The following is a 21,660-nucleotide window of genomic DNA, read 5'->3' as shown; positions in this document are numbered from 1 at the left end:
ATTTTACAGAAGGGACATTTTCTGGAGAGCAAGACTGGAACACAAAATGTATATTGTTGTCTGCAGTGTTCTAAACACAAACTTTTCCAAACAGTTTTTATATCTCAGAATATTCTTCTGAGTAACCACAAATGTCTCAATCAGAAAAGAAACATTTGAACTATACTGTATTTAGGCCAAACATAAAGAATACCATAATTGTACATAATACCATAGTGTTTGTGACACAGTGCACTTTTCACCTTCCAGTTGCTCTGAAATGTCACATACTCTTTCTGCAAGCATTTCACACAACAGCTGTCTGCATCTCTTCCTCCCCATGCAGAGTGCTTTACCATATTTTGAATGAACCTTTTACGTACACAAATCAATCCCTACACCAGCTTTTGAGAAAGTTGTTTATAGTGATCTACAAATTTCATTTTGTGTCATCTAGGAGGCTTTGCTCTGATCAATGGAGAAGAATGTATCACCTGATTTTCCCTGTCTTTAGTTCTTGTCTTGGGGAATACTGTATCCATTAATGTATAATCTATTCTTACAAAACTAACATCTCCCACTCACTTATACTGTTTGTGTCTTTGTTTTAAAGGGGAACTGCAATGCTATTGCTACTTTGTTATATTTCAACATTATAAAGAATCGGCAAAGATGAGTGCATTTCAAACCACATTAAAATGTAACGTGTAGAACCTCAAATTTACATCACAAAAAAGACAACGTTTCAATGTATGCATAAGGCCATATTGTCGTCATTGTTTCCGATACAGAATGAGCCAAAGAAACTTCTGGTGATGCAAAAGCGGCCCTATTACATTGTGAACATGCTCTAAAACAAGCAAAATGTTGCTACTATATTAATTTTAAATATGTTCATAAAATTGACACATACAAGGTGACATTTTTTAGATATTTTAGTTTTACAAGAAAGAGCAACCTGCCAACCAACTAAAATACACTCATAGTCACTTTGAAGTTTTTCAAAACGACTCTGTCATTTACATTGGTGGATATTTTATGATAAATTACACCTAAAAGAAAAAATCTAGCGGGACTTATATTTTTGCACCATAGCCCGTGCCATTGCTAGAGCAGCTGATTTGAATGAGTGCAATTGAATTGAATTCAGCATATCGACTTTGAGACGGTTTTGCAGACAAATATAACTTGCTTGTTAACTCGGCATACAGATCATGCTGAAACCTTTCTGGGTTGAAATGTCTGCTGCACAACCTGTACTCTTTTGATCTTACGTCACACTGAATCTCATTGAGAAACTGGTCGATGCTTATTACCCTTGGCTAGCTGAATATCTCTTGGAAAAGGAAACAGACTTTCTGCTGATCCAATCCGTGTGACCATTACATTCTGAACCTCCCAAATGCACAACAGTGAGGTGTTGTTTATAATGTACTATAAATATGTGAGTTCAAAGAGAATTAAAGAAGGATTATCATTGTCAGTAGACCATATTTCTCATTTGCTTACAGCGACTAGTGAGCAGGAAGGGCCACCTTCGCCTCACAATTTGTGTGAACTCTCAATCTCACCCCCCAGCTGTTTCTTGTCTGCCTGCGACAACATGGCAACAGTACAATACTTTCACAAAGTTCATGATTTTGCACTTAATGCGAAATTTGTAAAATTTTGCAATACCATAAATTAATTTATTTTGTTACTGAGATTTAATAACTGGTCTGAGAAATTGGGACGCAGTTCCCCTTTAAGGTATTATTTTATTTATCAAAATAAGATTGAATTAAAAAAATTTTTTACATAAACTAAAAATAGTAGTCCTTTGAGAAAATATAAAGCCTAGATGGTACTTTAATACTACTTTGATGACTGCTGTTATGTAAAACAGTAAAATGAAGAAAAAGTTCCTACCATATTGTAGCCAGCTGAGTTTGAGTGAGATTTGATGTGGCCAGAGCATTCCTAACTTGAGGACCTGGAAAATGCAAATGTATTCGTAAAGACCTCTTCTCTACCACGAGGAATAAACAAGGCATATAGTGATTTTGTTTTCACTACAACAGAAACTGTATTTTTCCTATACAATCTGGCACTTAACATGTCCATGGAAACGAAAGGTCCTGGTCAGAAATAACAATGACATCATAATTGTTAAAAGCACAACCTCATTTAGAAAATTGTCCTCCACAAAACTACAAAAAGGCCAATACTGCTCTGAAATGAGTCCAGATAAGAAGAACAGTAAGGATTCAAGACAGATATCTAAATGGAAGGCTGAAAAGTTAAATGAAAAGAATTGCTTCAGCTTGGAAAAAAGATTAATTCCTAACGAAAGACTGACAAAACGCCAAATGCTACTTCAAAATCAATGGAGAAAAGCAGATCAGAAAGCCAACAGATGCTAAGATCAAACAAATTGGTGTGCTATGAGAAGAGTCAAATCATTAAACAAAACAGACGCAGGTGTGTGGATCACATGGCCAGACTGCGCTGGGGATGAGCATTCTCTGGTGGCCTTCAAAAATGATTTATGGGCCACCGGTTACACATGATGCGCCACATTTAAACGAAAAAGGTCTATAGATATTTTTAATTCCTGACATGAAGTTCCTTTCATCATGTAACATGAGTTCAATAGTTTTGTCAATAACAACATGATTTGAATTTTCCTGAACTGTAGCCTAGAAGAGTGTTCAAAATGTGCTCTGTGTTGACAGAAGGATGGTGATATTGTGAAATGGAGTTGTTAACTGTACGTTTAGATTGAGGTATTAACAATGTATGCCTTTACAATCTACATGTTTATCAGAAAACCCTGAGTGCGTTTTTGTTACTTCTGGCCATTGATTCAGCTTTCCTTTATGTATTACTTTTCTCAGAAAGGTTTTGTGAGCCACTGACAGAACAAGCTTTTTATGATTGCAACATATGTAAACCACAAGGATTCGGTGCCAGCTGCCTTTCCTGTAAGCATCTGGTCAAAAAAAGAGGCATTTATCTTCTTTAATTGATACTTCAGAGCAGGGACATTAACCCAAGAAAAAACACAGCTACTCCAGCTAGATTCTACTACTGTCCCCATCCATCTCTTTTTCTAACTGCTTTTTCCAATCAGGAGTCAGAGCCTATGTCTGACAGTAACTGGCACAAGGCAGCTTCAGTGTGTGTGTGTCGGGACAAAAAGACAGACACGCACACACTCACATCTAAGGCCCACCTTCCCAGAAGCCAATTAACCTACAAATACGTGTTTGGACTGAATGAGGAAACCCACGCATACATGGAGAGAACATACAAAATCCTGGCAGATAGCAACCCATGTCTGGATTTTGACCCCTGTTTCCAGCTTTGCGAGGCAGGAGTGCTAACCACTGTACTGCTCTGCACCAGTATCATGAAGCAATATTCCAATATTACCCAATCACCACTGTACCCTTTATGATGTAGAAAGAAAATATTAAAATGACACGTTGTTATGCTAGAGTAAATATAATGTGTTTTTTTTCTGTAAATTCCTTTAATCCTGACAAATACCACTAATGTGACCACACTCAAGTAATACTTTTGAATCATACTGTAATTTGAAAGCTGGTTAACAGGGTTATAGATAAGTAAATCTAAAAAAAGTTTATATTTTTACTTGTGAGTTACATAATTCAAGTATACACATGCAATGCCTTGCAAAAGTATTCACATTTGTGTGAATGTACATTTGTACATTTTTTAGATTTTGTTGCTTTACTGATTGCAGTCAAGACACTTTGAAATAGCGATTAAAATTTGTTATATTCACAACCTATTCTACACTTTCAAAGCAAAAATAAATGCAACAATTAATGGAAAATGGAAAAGTCATGGTTGTTTTAGTATTCAAAAATTTTGCTTTGGCAAACCAATATTAATTTAGGTAGATAAAAACCACTATAACAAGCCACACAATTGGATGAATGGCCTCTGTCTGTGTGCAGTAATAGTGGTTCATGATTTCAAACAAACTTTTTATTTAATTTGTTTTATATCGCTGTTTTTTAAACTCTATACAATATCTGATTTCTTGAAATTTCCTGTGAAAAAAGTTCCTGATATGCTAGTAATAAGGTGTACTAAACAGTTTCCAATAAATATTCCATTGAAAACAGAGTAGGATTTGTGTATATATTAAGTAAGCAACAGTACAAAAACATAGGTTCGATTTGGAATAATTGTCTAAATCTACAATGTACTGTACCAAAAGTAACTACTCATTTTCCATGTAATATGCAACACCTCTTTGATTCCACACATATTTCTAATACCTCAATAAGAGTATTCATTTTACACTGGCAAGGAACAAGATAACCTTTTACAGATTTAAATGTTCCACTACAATTCAGCCTTTTAACACCTCAGCTGCAATAAAACTGGTCTAGCTGGAACAGAGTTATTTTTGCTGATGAGGTAACAGCCAAGAAATAAACAGCACTTTGCCGTTCAGAACTCCTGTTGTTATAGGGAAACTAACTGTGAAAACAAAGAATTTATCTGGATATATTTAATTGGTTATTTTTAAATCAGGTTAAATGTTATGTAATGAATAATAATGTACTGATAATTAAAACCCACGATACAAAATTAATTTGGATAAGCAAAAACACTGACATTTGTGTTTTAGAGAAATTTGGGATTCTCCTTAAATCATGTCTCTCTACAGGTCACAAAGAATATATAGCTTATTTCTTATGTAAATAGATGCTAAATTGTAGAAAGTCCAAATGCCTCATTAAATGATTTTGAAATACGTTTGCTGACACTAAATATTGTAGGTAATTACCTCATAGCTGTTTTCTGACATCAGACACACCAGTATGGTTTTAGATTTCAATACTATAATAAACCATTCTGCTGTAGGGTGTTTTAATAGCTTTTACTCAGTTCAGTTACCGCACAATAAAAGAGCGCATTGCGATATTATTCGACACTGAACATACTACAGTTACATCAGTCCTGGATTAATAAACAAAAAATGTACAACTTTTGATCAATGCATATGTTGCTCATGTCCTGATTTATGAAATATCTGCACAGTGCAGTCCTGAGAACACACAAATGTTAACCAATCACCTGAGAGGTAGCCCGTCATGGCTTTATCAATGCTGTTGAAAATCTGTCTGTATTTCAGCCGTGAGGACTGAGGTACGGCCCAGTCACCAGAACCAGCCTTGGGAGAGTTGCTTGTGAGAGAGGTTGTTGAGGATGAATTTGAGCTGCAAGAAAAGGAAAATAAACCTGTTTAGTTTTTAACTTGACTATAAAAAGGTTTCTGCAATATGATGACCTGCTTTTATAACATTCAAACAATATTCAGAAGGAACACAGAACCTTATTCTTATTCAAGAAATGCAGAACAAATCTCAGTAAGCCATCGTCTATTGGGAAGTAAATGTTCTGTAATGAAAAAAGAATTTTGAACGGAGAGAACCTTAATAATCACCACTGCAATGTGACATTACATTTTAGTGCACTAAATCAGTTTATGGAACACTAATTTGGTAAGAACTTTCCCTATTTTCTTTTATTCATTAGTGCCATCTTAGAGGCGTTACAGCTTCAATATGATGAATAAATTGATAGTTCTGATGATATCACTCATAAAATGTTTGTAGGCTGAAAAACAAACCAATGTTCAGTGTTCTTAAAATAAAAAGACAAATTTAAATTATTATTTTTTATATTAGAAGCCAAAGTTTGCAAAAGCAAACTAAAGTCTCTGAAGATCAATGACCAAGAAGTTGATGTATGACTGTATTAAAACTGGACAAAGGCAAGGTGAACATCTAATGGAAACTCAGCCTAGCCGACACAATAAGAGCCTAAAAATGACTTAATTTACTTAATTACCACTAGTAAAAATGAAATTCAGAGTTATTGTGCAGTATCTGTTGTCATGATGTGTCAAATGTGGGCTTAATTTTACAAGCACAAGGCAAAAGACATTTATTTTTATGCATGTATTTTCCTTGATGTTGTTCTTCTAAAAAAATTGCTGTACCAGAGAAATGATGGGGACATTAATATTTTACATGTTTTGTATTACTGGTTCTGCACAAGAGTTTAATTTTTTCTTCCATCCAATGCATTTATAGTTCACTTAATAAAAAATGAGTGTGCTTCAGGCACAATAATTTGAAATAGTATCATTTTATGTTGTTTTGTATTTGGGTAAATACTGTAGATACTGAGTTTTAGACAAGCACTGAAATACCAGCTTCTGGCTGATATTTGTGGTGAAGTGGCTTCTGTTGCTATGAGAACAACCTATTGACTGACAGCAGATTTGAAAACTGGACTTTGGCTTTGGTAGAAGATATCGATTTGACTACATCCGTATATATCATATTTTGTATTACAAAGGTATCTAAGTTTAGTGCTGCTTTTCTAAATGAAAATCTCTTCAACGCATTAATGATCAATTTGTAATAAAATGGGATAATATTAATCTAACACACATAGCATAATGTATGAAGTAATGATAAATTTGTGGGCTCCTATTATGGTATTTATGATTTCAAGGTCAGTCTCACCTGCTGGACCCCAAGTCTAATAAGGACTGTGTTTTTGTCATTCCGGTACCTCCTAATCCCACTGAAGATGACGGTACAGAACTAGTCAGAGGCAGTACTGAGAAAACAGAAACAACAGTCACAATAACACAATATTAACTCTGGAGTATGTGTAGCTTGATTACATTGTGATTTTAAAGCTAATCAACTCTAAAAATAAAATAGGAAATATACTAAAAGCTGAAACATATGTATAGATTATTGCCCTCTCTCTCTCATTTAATATTTTTAAAGTGACTTGAAAAGGTATTTGCCTCCTTCTAATGATATGCCATTTAGCTGAAGTTCAAATGATTTATTCACATTTCTTAGAGTGAATATAATAATTTAGCTGAAGGTTGTAATGTTCAAGCTGAACACTTCATGGGTAAAAGAAGAAAATGTCAGCAAAAACTACAAAGAAAAAAAAAATTTAACCACCTCCTCCACATACACACCACAGACATTCGCTGTATTCAGTGTTCACTGTGGATGTTGACCCAACATATAAGATAAACTATACAAATGAGAGCTGGGGTTTATCTGGAATATTTCCTTACCCAAACCAGGTGTTCACTCAGAGCTCATTTTTACTTTTATGGTTTGAACATTAACCTTCTTTGAACTCCAAAAGAAGCACAATGATAAGTATTATACCAGCTCAGTCTCATTTAGTTATTATTTCTATCTAGATATACTATTTCTTTTCTTTTGGATCACTTCATGCTAAATGGAGTTCTACAAAGGAAACCTCAGATTACTGTAGAGCACGCGTAAGGTTCCAGCACCTCCTCCAATAAAGCTCAGCAAGCTGCAGGATGAGAAATGAAATGGGAAGGATAGTACAGGAGAGTATCAGAGAACATGTGAATTGTCAGCGAATGCTGCAGCTTACTTGTAGTAAATGAGGCAGGGGAAGGCTGAAGGATGCCAGCGGTCCCATTCGGCAACGCTGAGGGGCTCACAGAAGGCACCAGGGGGGCACTCAGCCCCATCGGGCTCAAGGGGCTCATCGACGTAGTAAGTGGCAAAGGAGCGAACATGGGCATGGTCATGGGCATGGCAGGAACAACAGAGAGATTTGGCATACTTCCCATTCCTAGGTGAAAGCAAATCAGCAAACCTCACAAGACAGATCTCAGGACATTAAAAGCCATTTTAATTTTCATTTCACAAACCAAAAGCACTGAGATGAATAGACCAGTCATTTATTTCATTTTCACATTTTTTTTTGTGAAAGCATGCATCACCTAAAGCATTCCATTTTATTCTGCAAAACAAAGCCCTTAAATCACCAAGTTTGCTCCTCCAATTCATGTAAAAGCAAATGAAAAAGGAAGCACACGGAGGATAAAGGGATTTCCACTGGGGACCATGTAATGGAACACTAAAATGCCTTTCAATTTAAGTTGAAATTCTTTGAATAGTAAAGTTATTTTAGACTTGTCGTACATCATTAAATCACAGGAAACCCAAATGTAAAAATATTCAAATATCATAAACATATTGAAAATATCTGAGATACTTTGATAATCAAATATGTTTTTCCACAGTGCTTATTTAAATTAGTAAAAGCAATGGACATTTCGATAATCCTTCTAAAAAGAAAGTGAACTAAATTTATGGAATGGTCAGAAGAGATACGGTATGTTCATGGCTTTAATTATTTTGGAAATCTAAATCAAAAGTGCAATTTTAAGATTAGCTATAACTAAAATGATTAATTTGAGGTCAATTTAAGTATGGTGTGGACTGATGAATCCAGACCAATCCCTGTTCACTGCAAGGTAACTCAAATACAGCACAGCTTCAAGGTCTCCTTCAGTGGCTTCATCCAAAGCAAATCATGGTCAAATGATCCTCTACAATTAACCAAGCAGACTAGTTATTCATTTAGATTAGATCTGGAATCTGTATGATTTCCCTACCCTTCACTCTTTGACCTTACCAAAGCGTGATGACGTCAGTGGCGACTGCACTGGTGGCTGCTTCATTATGATTGGGAGAGCTGATGGCAGACAGTGGCCCTGGAGTTTGAGCTTGATTAATTTCATGGCAATGGAAAACTCTAGGCGGTCCATTTTCCCATCTTTGTTCAGATCTGCTAGGGCCCTGTTTGTAAAAACAAATTAAAAAAAATATATACGTTCAAAAAGGTATCTGTTTTAGCTGTGAAGCCAGGCTGAAGTTCAATATACTGCATTCGGTAAATATGACATGTCTAAGAGTCACATAAGGAAGAAGCTGGGCCACCACATGGTGATGTTCAGGCCAGGTAATGAAGTGGTCGTTTAACAGGAATCATTATCATGTTAACCATGTGTCTTTTTCATGGAAACTGGTGTTAGTTCTCCCATGCATACATCTTGAAATTCTACACTGATAACTGCTATTTTTAGTTAATAAGTAATTCCAGGAGAAACAGATGCAGATTGCAGACAGAAAGTGACTTGCTAGGAGAACATTTTGAAAAATCCCTTTTCACTCCTGGCAATGGACCACAACAAAGACATAAACAAACCTGTTTCACTAATGCGTAGTGATATATGGTGGATAATGTTTATTTCTTTTACAATCCTAAACTTTTTTTAATACCTTCCAAATAAAACTAAACAATTTTAAAAAATATTAGTAAACATTGTTTTTATCAAAAGGGCCCATTTAATGTTCCTTCCCCAGAAATAATATGGAATAAAATGATGTGTAAACTGAATATTTGTGTGAAATAGACATTCTAGGTTCTGTATTAACGGAGCATTAAGTTCTATAAATGAAAACCTTTCATGGTAAGGTAATATAAACATTTAGAAATGAAGATAACTTGAAGGTAACATAAACAATGTTATAAACATTTTCTAGTCTTTTATTTAAAAAAGACTTCAAATTATCCATGCTAGTCTGTCAAGTCCATGATAAAATATCAGAAACTATTGGCCGTTGGGCTCACCATATCTCAGCCAGGACTGGAGCAGGAAGACTCGATTGCAAGAAGAACTTCCGAGCCTGATCTCCTGAACAAACAAAAAGATTGAATCGAAACTTTGCACCTCTGCAGTTGATGGATGTAGCTCATTATGCTGTGGGATTTCAATACAACTGAGTGAATAAGTAATATACAGCAAAACCCTTAAATACAAAAACACAGCAATGATGTGATTATTCAGGATGCCTGGTGGTGCACAATCCACCCTTTCCATGCTATAGAACTTCTGTAAGATCTAAATACAATAAACATACTGTACTAACCAAGTCAGGGCAGTTAAAACTGACTGTATCCATTCAGAGTTCAATCCATTCATATTGTGTTTAAACATGAAATACTAACTGGGCTGTCTTACTGAACCTGATAGTTCTATATCTATCATCTTCTGCAGACTGAATTTGAGGAATTCAACTAATCTACTGCATTTCCTAGAAAAACCAGTGTCATTCCTTGTTCTTCTTTAAGAACATAAGAGAGGTTACAAAAGAGAGCAGCCCCTTCATCCCATCCAGCCACTTTACACAAACCTCTCTTGGTACACAAATGAACAAGCTCTATTTAAGCAATAGGATGATGTCAAGGATGTTTGTGAAGTAGGGATTATTAGTTCATTTTTATGCATAGCATTTACAGGGCCTGCATAAGACTGCTTGGTTAAGATTTATGCTCCATGTATCTAATGCCGAAATATTGGCTTTATTTTATCAAAGGACAACTGCTTACATAACTACCTTTACTTAAAAGGGTTGTGGGTATATGAAACAATCTACCCAATTACACTGCTGAAGCCGATACTTTGACTTAATTCAGGAAACAACTGAATTAGATCTTTGGACCAATTAACAACGAAATACCAAACAGGCCAGATGGACCGAAAGGCCTCCTCATGTCTGTTTTCATAAGTAGTTACTTGGGTATTGTTTAAGGTACTAAAATAGGCTTCAGTATGTTGACAATTCTGGCTCACATGCTATGTAAATGTACTCTGTAACTGTACTCATATTTATTTATGCACATTATGCCCATCCTCTGTAATTATACTGGCTTCCTGTGAAATCGAATACAGATTTCAAAATTAACCTGATCACATACAAAGCACTGAGCAGTCTAGTTCTAGGTCATCTTAAAGTCTTATGGCATAGGTTTAATCATGCACCTATTCTGAGATCTGCTGACTGAGGCCTTACTACTAGGTATCAAGATCCAGATATCCAGATCCAAAAAGCAAATAACTTGTTGAAATAAAACTAACGACAATAGAAAATCTACTAAATAGTTTAATAAACACATGCAAATAAAAATAAAAATGCTAAATGTAAACAAGCTTTTAATGGTAGAATGACATGACATTCATACAAACAAATTATCTGAGGGACACAAAAGTACCTGTAAACTAAATATACGTTTTCTAGTGTCTAGTTATTTTTTGTCAGGCCATATGGTGTTGCAACACAGAAGAAAGAAGAATTTGAAAGGAAACCTGAGGTTTACTCCTACACCACATCCCATTTCTGGGAAATGCTATCAACACAATCTTTTTTTCATGACAAAGAGCGTTTCATAAACAATTGTTACAAAGGAAATAAATGGGGGAGTCAGTGTATGAAGACTATTTGGTTTCTTTTTTTTTAAGATACTAAACTTCCCTACTTTTCCATCAATAGTGAATATACCAAAAAACACTGCAAACAAATATTGGGTTACCATTTGTTGTGCTTAAAGCTTTAAAAGATACACAAATCTAATCACATCTTTAATATTTAAGTGAAATAAAAATTACTTTTCTCTGTGTTCTTTTAATACTGAATGTGAGAGTTTAGGACTTATTCTCACATAGGAACAATAGCATGCAAGAAGCAATAAAGGAAAGCTGTTTTACATTATGTGAAAAAGAAAAAAATATAATTGCCGCAAGTACATTAGTAGCCACCTTCTCATTTGAATGCAGATATTTTTATGATGAAGCCATTGTGTTGGTCTGAGATCATGTTGGGACTCTGTGCCCAACTGTACTGTACTTCACCACAAAGCTGCAGACAGACATCAGGAAGCAATGCAGTGACATAGAAACCAAAATGAAGCTGTTAGTTCCTTGAACAATACAATAGAGAAGCAAAAATGTATTCTATTTTTTCTCTAAAATTCAAGTACATTAACTAAAAGGCCAAAGTCTCAGTAGGGAATAGGTAATGAGGTGTTGAGTCATCAATGAGTTTAGAAGTATGTGATTTTCTGAACTACTTCATGTCACCTTTAAAATACGATAATTATTATTTTACATTTTTATTTTTTTCTGTAAAGAATCCCAAACTACTTGTAAATATGGTAATGTTTCATTATTATGAAAACACCTAATACTAAGCACTAAACCTGCACAGATGCCTTGCATTTTGATTGAGCTTGCATGTTGCATGCAGAACATAACTCAGATAGTGTTAAAGTAACATCAGAGGCAATTCAATGAGCCTGAACCGTAGGAACCAACACACTATATCAATAAATGCAGTTTCCTCCCACTTTCCAAAGATATACAGGTTAGGGTTGATTGGCCATACTAAATTGTTCCTTCCTGGGTAGGTTTCAAAGGGATTTCATACATGGGAGGGGGGTCATCCTAGTGCTGGCTATTAGACATTAGAGACATGTAACTAGATGAGCTTGATAAACTTGGATAGCATCCACTAATCTATGGTTTCTTTGATCTAATTAAGTATAATTACTTTTTCAAGTGGAAATCTACAATGTTTTTTTTTTCCTGCTAACCCCATGGTGAACTAGTGTACTCAGACCAAACTGCAAGTGAAAAAAGGGCACAATATCACATAACTTCAAACCACTGTTAAATACTGTTTACTAAGCAAACTTCACAAACTCCTTCAATGGCTTTATCTGTAAGGTATGTTTGGTCTTTTAAGGAGGTAAAACTCTGCATGTCCAGAGTGGAATTAAGCCAGATCATGGGTGTAACTCCCCTACATGAATTCATATCTAGTATGAAGGATGGTACCTCCTACAGAGGTACACCTACTAGTCTGCCAGCATCACTTAGAGCAGAAACCTGGTTTTCAATAGATCTCTACTTTCCTACTAAACACTAGTCAAAAATCATGGAATCAGCATGGGTAACTCAAATTGCCCAGTGATGAATGGTAAGATTTTTGGGTGCTCAGTTTTGGTTAATAAGATCAAAACAATGCTTGACACTGGTCACCCATAAGGTGTTCTCTCACAACCAGTTACCAGAATCTTGTTTTTGCTCTTACCTGATACAAAGCCCATTGTAGGCTGGAGGGCATCAAACTGTTTGTCATGTTTATCCCTCTCTTCAGGAGTGATGGCCCAAACGCTGCGACCACCTAGAAAAAGAGGAATATATGCGATGTGGGGTTCAATAAAACTCACTTAATTTTGATAATTATAAAAACAATACTCAGGATAAAAATGGCTTTTTCTATTCTATTCTTATAAAGAGAACAATAATGACAACATTAGTTTTACTAGAACAGGTAAACTATAAGAAGAAAAGAAAAACATAAATCCAGCACCAGTCTCTCACTGTCCCATTCTTTCTTATAGAACTGCTTCATATTCATGACACTTAGGAGTGTCCTTGCATGCACTTTCAAATATCTTCTACTTGTGCCCTCCGCTTTATGTTTCACTGTTGATTCTGAAGGAGACGACTGGAATGACTTTGCCTATCCCTTTGAGAACTTTGAGTACAGTACTTCGATTTAAATTATTCAATTACTCTATCAGATTCATGCAGAGCATTCATTTTAGCCCAGGAATATATCTTGTGGCACTTTCTTACGTGTCGAGCACTTAAGAAACGATTTGTTCTCACCCAATTACTTTTTAAAATAGAACTGATGAGACTACATTACATCTGAGATTTTGAGCCAGTTACACAAAGACTCAAATTAGTTTTGTTCTTTGACTCATGTCTGGTGTATATTAGAAAGACTATGAAGTAATGAAACTAATAAATTTAGAGAAATGTATAAAAACACAGGGACAATATAAATGGCTGCTTTATGAAGTATACTGTATATTAATCTCCAACATGTATTTGGATGGATATAGCTTTATTTTTGGTGAATACCTAATATAAATTATAACCAGTTATAATGGTCTATGCATATTTAATGTATTTTATTAAAAAAACATTTTTATGAAGTAATATACATAAAATATATTTACCTTCACGTAAACAAAATTAATATTTTTAATAGAAAGACCTTAAACCAATTACTTTTAATTGGTTTAATTCAATTACAATTACTTGGTTTAAGGGAACTCTTAATTTATATTTTAGCAAATTACTGCTGTCTAGAATTGTGTAAGTACTCCTCTTACACCAGAAGCCTGCATATACACTGAGTTATCAAGGTTTTGGCCTTAAGGTGGTAATATGTAATAAAATAGCTTTTAACTTCCATCATGGTTCAAAAGTTTTTGATTCTCTTGAAAGCTCTGTTCTCAACGGTAAGGTCTTTCATATTGTAGAAGCTAATTAAACTGTTCACACTCTGAAGAAACAGAGGGTAAACTTTTAATTTCAGTCCTAAACTGCACAATTGTGTGCTTTTACAACAGTAATCACTATACTCTTAACAGTAATAATAATTCAAACTCCCGTTATCCATGCAATTGTTTATTTGGCCAAATCTTTCATCCAAGATGATTTGCAAGACACAGTGATGTACAAATTTAGACTACAACAGCATGATATGATAATTCACATAGTTGAGTAGTTTCCAAAGTGTAGTAGAGGAGTTTACACAATGCAAGGGAAAATGGCAGAACACAATAAACAGCACAAGTCCAATATAAAATATGCACAGAAATGGGATTACAAAAGTGTATAGCTGTCTAACAGTCAATACGTGCCAGGTGGGTTTTCAGTATGAAAAATATTTCATCAGAAGGCAGTGAGAGATGGAATCTCAGTTGGAAGAAATCTCTAAATATTCATCACAAGTAAACTTTCAAGTTTGCCTGTGAAATGCACACTGAATTACATAATTATTTCTCTGTACTGACGTTTTATGCAAGATTCGTGACTTCTTAGGGATCCTACCCCTATCTATGGAAACAGCAGCAAGGTATATGAAGTGGAATATGTCGCCAGTATCAATGTTATAACACAGAAATTACAGAGGAAGAAAGTGACTAGGGACTTTTTTCTTAGTAACTACCTGTATAAGGATAATATGTGCCATCAAAATCAAGCACATTTTAAATATCAAAGTACTGATAAGTAGCTCTCGCTACATAATGAAGGACTTGCAACATGGTGAGCCATGCTTCCCTAACAGTTGTTAATAGTGGACAGCTCTGGCAAGAAAGCAATGAGTCAAAGTTGGTTTGTCTAACTTCATAAGGCCCTTAAGTGTATTTTGAAAACTAAATATATATACTGTAAATCTTCATAGACCAAACCGTATTGAAAACAGAAGAGTGGAGAGATACTACACAGAGTGATAGGATAATGGTACCAAACATACTGACAGAAATCTGTTTCACTTAAAAATATGGGTGTTGTACACACACACCAAGTTTTAGGTTTCATTACAAAAATTGTCTTCGCAAATACAATATTCTCAGCTATATTCACTAAGTTTACTAAGTTTACATGTATCGTATTTAACACTCATACATGGTCTACTTGAGGATCATTTTATCTTTCATCTAAACCTGAACCATGTCTCAGAGATGAAAACTTAATGTCAAATATTAAGGCAAAAGATATTTCATAATATAAATGTTTTAGAATACCAACCGATGCATGCCCCAAAAAAGTTTCCAGCACTTTCAAGCTGAGAAATGATAAAAAACATCAAAGTGACCATTCGGCTGATCTTGCTTGTCTGGTTGGTGTTTTCGAATCCAGCTGCTTGTTTAAGAATATTGAATCATCTTGAACAACTTTGAAGTTGTTAGTTTTTTATAGATCACCTGTCAACAGCTATAAGCATATCTTCTCAAGTAATAAATAATTCAAAAGTTAGTTTTGGTTTGTTGTTCTGACTGTGTTCATAGTTAACAGATACCACTAGGAATGAAAACATTTTTTATTCTAAAAGATATGCTTAAATCTTCCTTCCCACATCAAGTTAAATCTTCTAATGAATTATAAATATTCTACACACATATTACATCACAAAAATATTTAAATTAATTTAGCACAGATTCTAAAACAAAATAGTTCAAAGTCAAGGTTGACATGAAGCTCCAATACAATACCCAAAAAACTTTAAAGCAGGACAGGTTTTTATACTTTCCCACAAATACATAATGCATCAACTATTATAATTTTGCTAAAAATAATATTGGTGATTTATTACTATTCTTCTCAAATGATACCTTTCTCCCTACAGCCTATGTTTTTGCTGTGCACTAGTCTCAAACGTCAGCCACAAAATCATAACCTTTCACATCTCTGTATATAGTTGGAACAATTACCATCTGAATCAGTGTTTGCTTATTTACTCATTATCTACAGGAAATACCACTGAGCCCTTGACATCATATCCTTCAGACAAGAATCAAGACAAACATCTAGGTTCCACGTGTAGGCAAACCTCAAAAACCAAGCTTCCTACACAGCTACAGCATCAAATGCATGAAAAAGTCAAAGCCTTGTCCCTAGAAAATTAACATACTCACTAATTTAGATGGTATTTTCTCCAAATATATCTAGTGACAGAACAGTCCCAGAACTTTTCTAAATGTCAGCAAATCCGAGTATGAAAATTGGCAGTGATGGATTATATCATTAAGAAATTTTGCAGGAAAAGGATGTCGTCCTGAGTACACAGAGAAAAATGACTTTCTAAAAGAAAGTTGAAGGAATTACTGCACACAAATAAACAAGCATGTTCAAAAACATGAAAAGGAATTCCGAAAAGAAATTGAGTGTATGTTTTTTTTTGGTAAGGTAAAGATAAAAACATGTAATAACCAATGTCATCCTCAGATCATTCAGACATTCATCAATTAAAATAACCATATAGCCCCATATGCTGCATCTCCCCACACACATAACATGATGGGTAAAGATTGGATTTTTTTCTTTTTTGTTTTTAGAACCAAGAAGAGTTTGAACTTTTCAATGATATGAGCCACAGCAACTTCCCAAACTCTATTTGAAAAAAAAACGGGGGATGTTATTTTTAAGTTGGCTGAAAACAGCGACAAACAAGAGTTGTGCTGATCCAAAAGGAGGTAAAAACACCAATTAGCTCTGGAGTGAGAAGACTGAAGACCAGCACCAGTGATGTAATCGATGTTGGAAGTAAGGTGGTGCATTTATTTTATAAATAAGTCAATATGAAACTGGGTTCTTGGAAAATTGTTCATACAGTGCTTTTAAATGCACAACCAGTTTCCTCTGGTGTGACTGGTGTAGAAAGATCCCTTCTCTCCTCCTCACAAAAAACTACTTTCTACTTTGCTTCTTTATAAAGAGCAGAAGCGAAAACTATCAGAACAATCCTAAGAATTAATGTTATGTCACTGAAAATCTACACTTGTGTGTCTTACAATGTACCCTTCTGCTTTATACTATTGTGTATTTACATTTTCTATGGTATCTTATACCAACTCCTAAATCGTTTATACTAATTCAGTGATATAACTTGTCAATCACCTTGGGTGAAGCTACAAAACAAATGTATAATTATTAATAATGGCTGAGACAAATCAATCAATGTATGATATCCATCTATTTTCTAACCTTTTTATCCCATATGGGGTTGCTGGGGATCCTGAGCCTATCCCAGCAAGCAAAGGGCACATGGCAGGATACACCCTGGATGGGATGCCAGGGCATCACAGGACACTTGGAGTCACAACACACACACTCACACCAGGGTAATTTTTCCCAGAATCCAAATAACCTACAAGTATGGAGCTCACAGAGGGAAACCCATGTGAACACAGGGAGAACATGCAAACTCCACACAGCTTGAAACCAAGTCCCCAACACTGCAAAGTAGCCATGTTAACCACTGTGCTAACATCCTGACCAATGTACTGAATGATATTTAATCATTTATTTTTTCTTCAGAATAAAAGATATACGGACTGACAATTTTCTAGACAAAAGCATACCCCCTACTTGAGATGCTGTAAATTAGTCAGATGTACTAGCAATGATATATAGTATATAGATATATAGTATTCTACATGTATTGATTAAATCAATGCATAACCATGGATAATGATATATGCACAGTAATAAAAATATGTATTGCTCTGGCATCATTATCTTCATCATAATAACACTAGATATTAAAATACACTGATGTATGAAAAACATCTTGATCTACTAAATTTCACAAAATATTATCACAGAAAATGTGAACAAAAATAGGAATCAAGATATGTTCTCAGTTTGAAACAAGACGCAAAAACAAAACAAAAAGATTAGAAAGTTAGCTTTAGATATGACCTTCCTGACTAGTAGCTCAATCCTAGCAGTGACGAAGCACAGACCTGATCTGCCTCTGAACTGACTGCTGTGGGATGTTCTGTTGTTCTTTACAAGGATCCAGCCAAGGATGTCCGGCCGCAGCCGTCTCCAGCTTATGTCATTGGCAAAGTTCATCCCATGAAAGATGCTTTGCCTTGGTTTGCAAACCTGGTCCTGGAGCCACCCTGTATCTCCTGCTTATCATTCCAGATGAACTTGGGATAATGGGGGCTAACTGATCAGCTTTGTGCTCAATACAACATATACATACATCCTCTTCCTGTACTGAACCTGTGGTTTCAAAAATGCTGTTACAGTTGTGTTCCTGTGAAAAACTGTAACAAACACAATTTCACTCATCCTTTCTCAGCTTGCTTACGTGGTTGCTCCATTATTTCTCTCTAAACAATTACTGAACGACACTGTATTAAAAAAAACTTACAAATAATACACCTCTGTGCCACACAGCTTTGACTACTTACATTGTATAAACCTGAAGGAGTGCAAGAATGAAACCCAGAAACCAGTTCAGGTGTGAAAGTAATTACTACACACTTCCAGCTTCTTAAGATGGACTTAAACTAGAGATCAATTAGGGTCAGAAGAACAAGGGTGCTGGGAGTTGGGAATATTAAGAATAAAACCTGGTCAGGGAAAAAAACATTGAAAACCAATTGTTTTTTGAAGCTGCGTCATTGTAACTAACACTTCTTTCAGGAACAGAAAAACTGTTTTCCCAGGGGTATTTCTCCCCAATTCATCACATCTCCACCTCCTCACCAGTTGGCTTTCACTATTGCTTGCTGAAATAAATCCATATTTATAGGGAAAGAAAATAAATAAAAGTAGCCCCATTTTAGCAGCAAGAAGGAATCGGTAGATGACATAAAATACATACACATAAAGTACTTCATTTCTGAAATAATCTGCATTACATTTTGTCAAATTGATGGATTGTTATGTTGGATATGGCACAAATGAGAAAGCTGAAACTGGCAGATGGTGGAGAGCAGGAATTAGGCATCCTGAGCGCAGTAAAGAAAAAAAACAGAAAATATGACAGGTATTATTTACCATTTGATTTTCTTTACAGTGGCTCAGCTGACAATGAAGCATGTTCTGTGAAGTGACTTTTTGGCCAAAACATCCTTAAATCCAATACACTTTTGTGACATTTGCAAACAAAACACATTAAGCATGTGGTGAATTCAGTGGAATAATTTGAAAGAAAATTTGTGAACCTGAACTCAACAGAACAGTTATAGAAAATTCAGTTATAGAAAACTATAAGATGTTTTAGGCCAAGGGTCCTAGGCTGGCAGCTCCCTACTACCAGCCATAGTGTGACTTCTCCCAGGCATTTATCACACTTGCCATGTGTAACCACGTACTGTAAATACCAAACAATATAAAATACCACCATCTATGTTGACATACTGTATTACCATTATCTTCATTAGCTAGCCCTGGTCACTAAATCTCATCAGTATGTAAATGCAAATAAAGTTTTTTTTTTTTAAAAAAGAAGAGCACTGAGAGCAATAGAGCGTCTTCACTGTTGTCAACTAAAGGAAATTATACACAAGGAAATTAAGGACATTAGATTATATACAATATTACATTAAAAGGGAAAACCATTACACCACCAGGAAGGGATGATGTAGGAAGTTTACACAGGAGCTATTCTGTAAAAAGGCTGCAAAGATTCAGTTAGATGTAATGAATCCAGACTGACCCGAAACAGGATAGATTTTTGTAGCAGATTAATCACAGAAAATTGTTCAGCCGTGAACCCGCTACCCAGAACCACAACTTTCCTTTTTAGAACTTCTTCCTCATCTTAGTACCAAACAGGAAAAACTGCAGTGATTTCCCCATATTGCTCTATTCTTTTACCAATGTTCATAAAAGTCTTAGTTATATGCTAGTTTATTTGTTTATATGATAAGCAGTCACAGACATATTGGATGTGAATATTACATTTCTACAATTCGACAGATATAAAGAATTAAATATTTACTGTATAATGTGCTCAGATCAGTAAAGCTCATATTCGAACTTCCAACTACCTCTTGCTATGATGAATATGTGCTCAGTAAATCTAGGATAAAAATCAAATACAGTTTTACAAATATGATGTATTGTGTATGGATTAAATAACTTTTTCAAATTAAGTGTGTCAAAACCCAAGCTTGTGAGTGATTCCAATTTTGTAGCTAACACTTGCAGTTTTATTTTACTGCAAAAGCATTAAGTGTGTTGTACGTTGTACAAAAGAATGAAGTATGTTGTAGGCTTTGATTACAAGCTCTTGAAGTGCTCATGACAGTGGCTAAACACCGCATGAATATTTTCATGGACAAACCACCTGTCTGAAATATTTAGTCTTTGTCTTCTTTCCTGTCAACTAGTGCCAGTCAGGATACATACAATACATGAGCACTTAAAAAAAACTAAATCAGGGTAAAATATACACATTAAGAACAATGGGGAGTTCAATTTGCATCTCCTTATTCAAATTATATGGTTAATATAACCAAAAGAACTACAAACGGCAAAGATTTTGCTCAGGTTGTATAGAAAACTGGGCTGGCACAAAAACTGACAGATAAGGTATTCCACTTTGTAGATGTCCTTTTACTCAAAATTTCAAAGAATATGCACTTAATTAAGGGTGATACAATAATGACAGTAATGCTTGCTTAAATACAGGAATTATCATCACATCTACATTAGACATGCAATTCACATGTAACGTAGATAATAAAAAACCTATTAAATGCACCACTAGATAGAACATTTGGTTTACAGTTTACTGCTGTTTCAGAAACATAAAATTTAAATGTTAAATAAAGTAAGGGCACTTTACCTAATATTTTATTTGCAGTTACCTGAGCTCAATATTGTGAAAAGGTGCAAAAGGAAAAGAAAGGACTTGACAAAAACAACAGTCACCGATATAAATACAAACACAGTGCATCCTGTTCCTGTATTAGGAATGAAAAGTGAATGGTGAAATGCAGTCTTGAAGAAAAGAGCTATGCTGCAGTGCATACAGTATCTGCTAGGTATGGATTGATTCAGCACTGGCTTAGAGAAAGTACTAACAGTTGCAGGAGATCTTTTTGTCCTTTTGGGCTCAGCAGTGCTCCAACACACAAAAACAAACCCCCCTCCCTAGTACCACATACACCGAGAGACAGAGACTCAAACACAAAAATAAACAACCTGCTTACCATTCATGGCTGTGGGAATCTGAACAATCCTGATGTCGAACACGCCTGGCTAGCTCTCAGTCATCTGCAACGTAAAAAAAAAAACATTCTTCCATTAATAATGCAAGGAGGGCAGTGCACAGCTTAGTCCCTCTCTGAATGGGGGGGGGGGTATTAAAATCCCTATCAGATACTCCCCCCCACCCCTCCCTACCCTCCAGTCCGGTAGACTCTTCCGAAAGCAGACAATGCACAGCCTCAGGCCTTTCTGCTGAACAAGCTGAGTCCACCACACACGGAAAAAAAAAAGCCCTCAGTGGATACGCTGAGCTGCCAGGGCCCATTAGCACATCCTGACAGAAAAACAGGGCACACTCTGTGTTCCACTGCTGCAGGTTGGAGCTCAGCTTGCTTGGTGCCTGAGCACTG

The 21,660-nt window shown here is 35.4% G+C and overlaps 1 protein-coding gene across 2 annotated transcripts in view; it reads right to left on the bottom strand.

Moving 5' to 3' along the window:
- Window positions 1–21,660, bottom strand: part of itsn2b (intersectin 2b) — an 88,921-nt gene that overhangs the window by 44,373 nt on the left and 22,888 nt on the right. For both annotated transcript variants that reach the window (XM_088908704.1, XM_088908712.1), the window contains exons 2-9: window positions 21,253–21,316; window positions 12,801–12,893; window positions 9,502–9,565; window positions 8,503–8,666; window positions 7,450–7,653; window positions 6,537–6,633; window positions 5,077–5,219; window positions 1,888–1,951 (exon numbers count right to left, since the gene is read on the bottom strand). In XM_088908704.1, coding sequence (XP_088764830.1) covers window positions 1,888–1,951; window positions 5,077–5,219; window positions 6,537–6,633; window positions 7,450–7,653; window positions 8,503–8,666; window positions 9,502–9,565; window positions 12,801–12,893; window positions 21,253–21,259 — 836 coding nt within the window. In that variant the 5' untranslated portion in view covers window positions 21,260–21,316. The remainder of the gene's footprint in view (window positions 1–1,887; window positions 1,952–5,076; window positions 5,220–6,536; window positions 6,634–7,449; window positions 7,654–8,502; window positions 8,667–9,501; window positions 9,566–12,800; window positions 12,894–21,252; window positions 21,317–21,660) is intronic.

The sequence above is a fragment of the Atractosteus spatula genome, chromosome 2, assembly GCF_055471065.1.
Source record: "Atractosteus spatula isolate fAtrSpa1 chromosome 2, fAtrSpa1.hap1, whole genome shotgun sequence".
In the NCBI taxonomy this organism is placed as follows: Eukaryota; Metazoa; Chordata; class Actinopteri; order Semionotiformes; family Lepisosteidae; genus Atractosteus; species Atractosteus spatula.
Note: the sequence above shows the minus strand (reverse complement) of the source record. Positions and strands in the feature narration are given on the sequence as shown.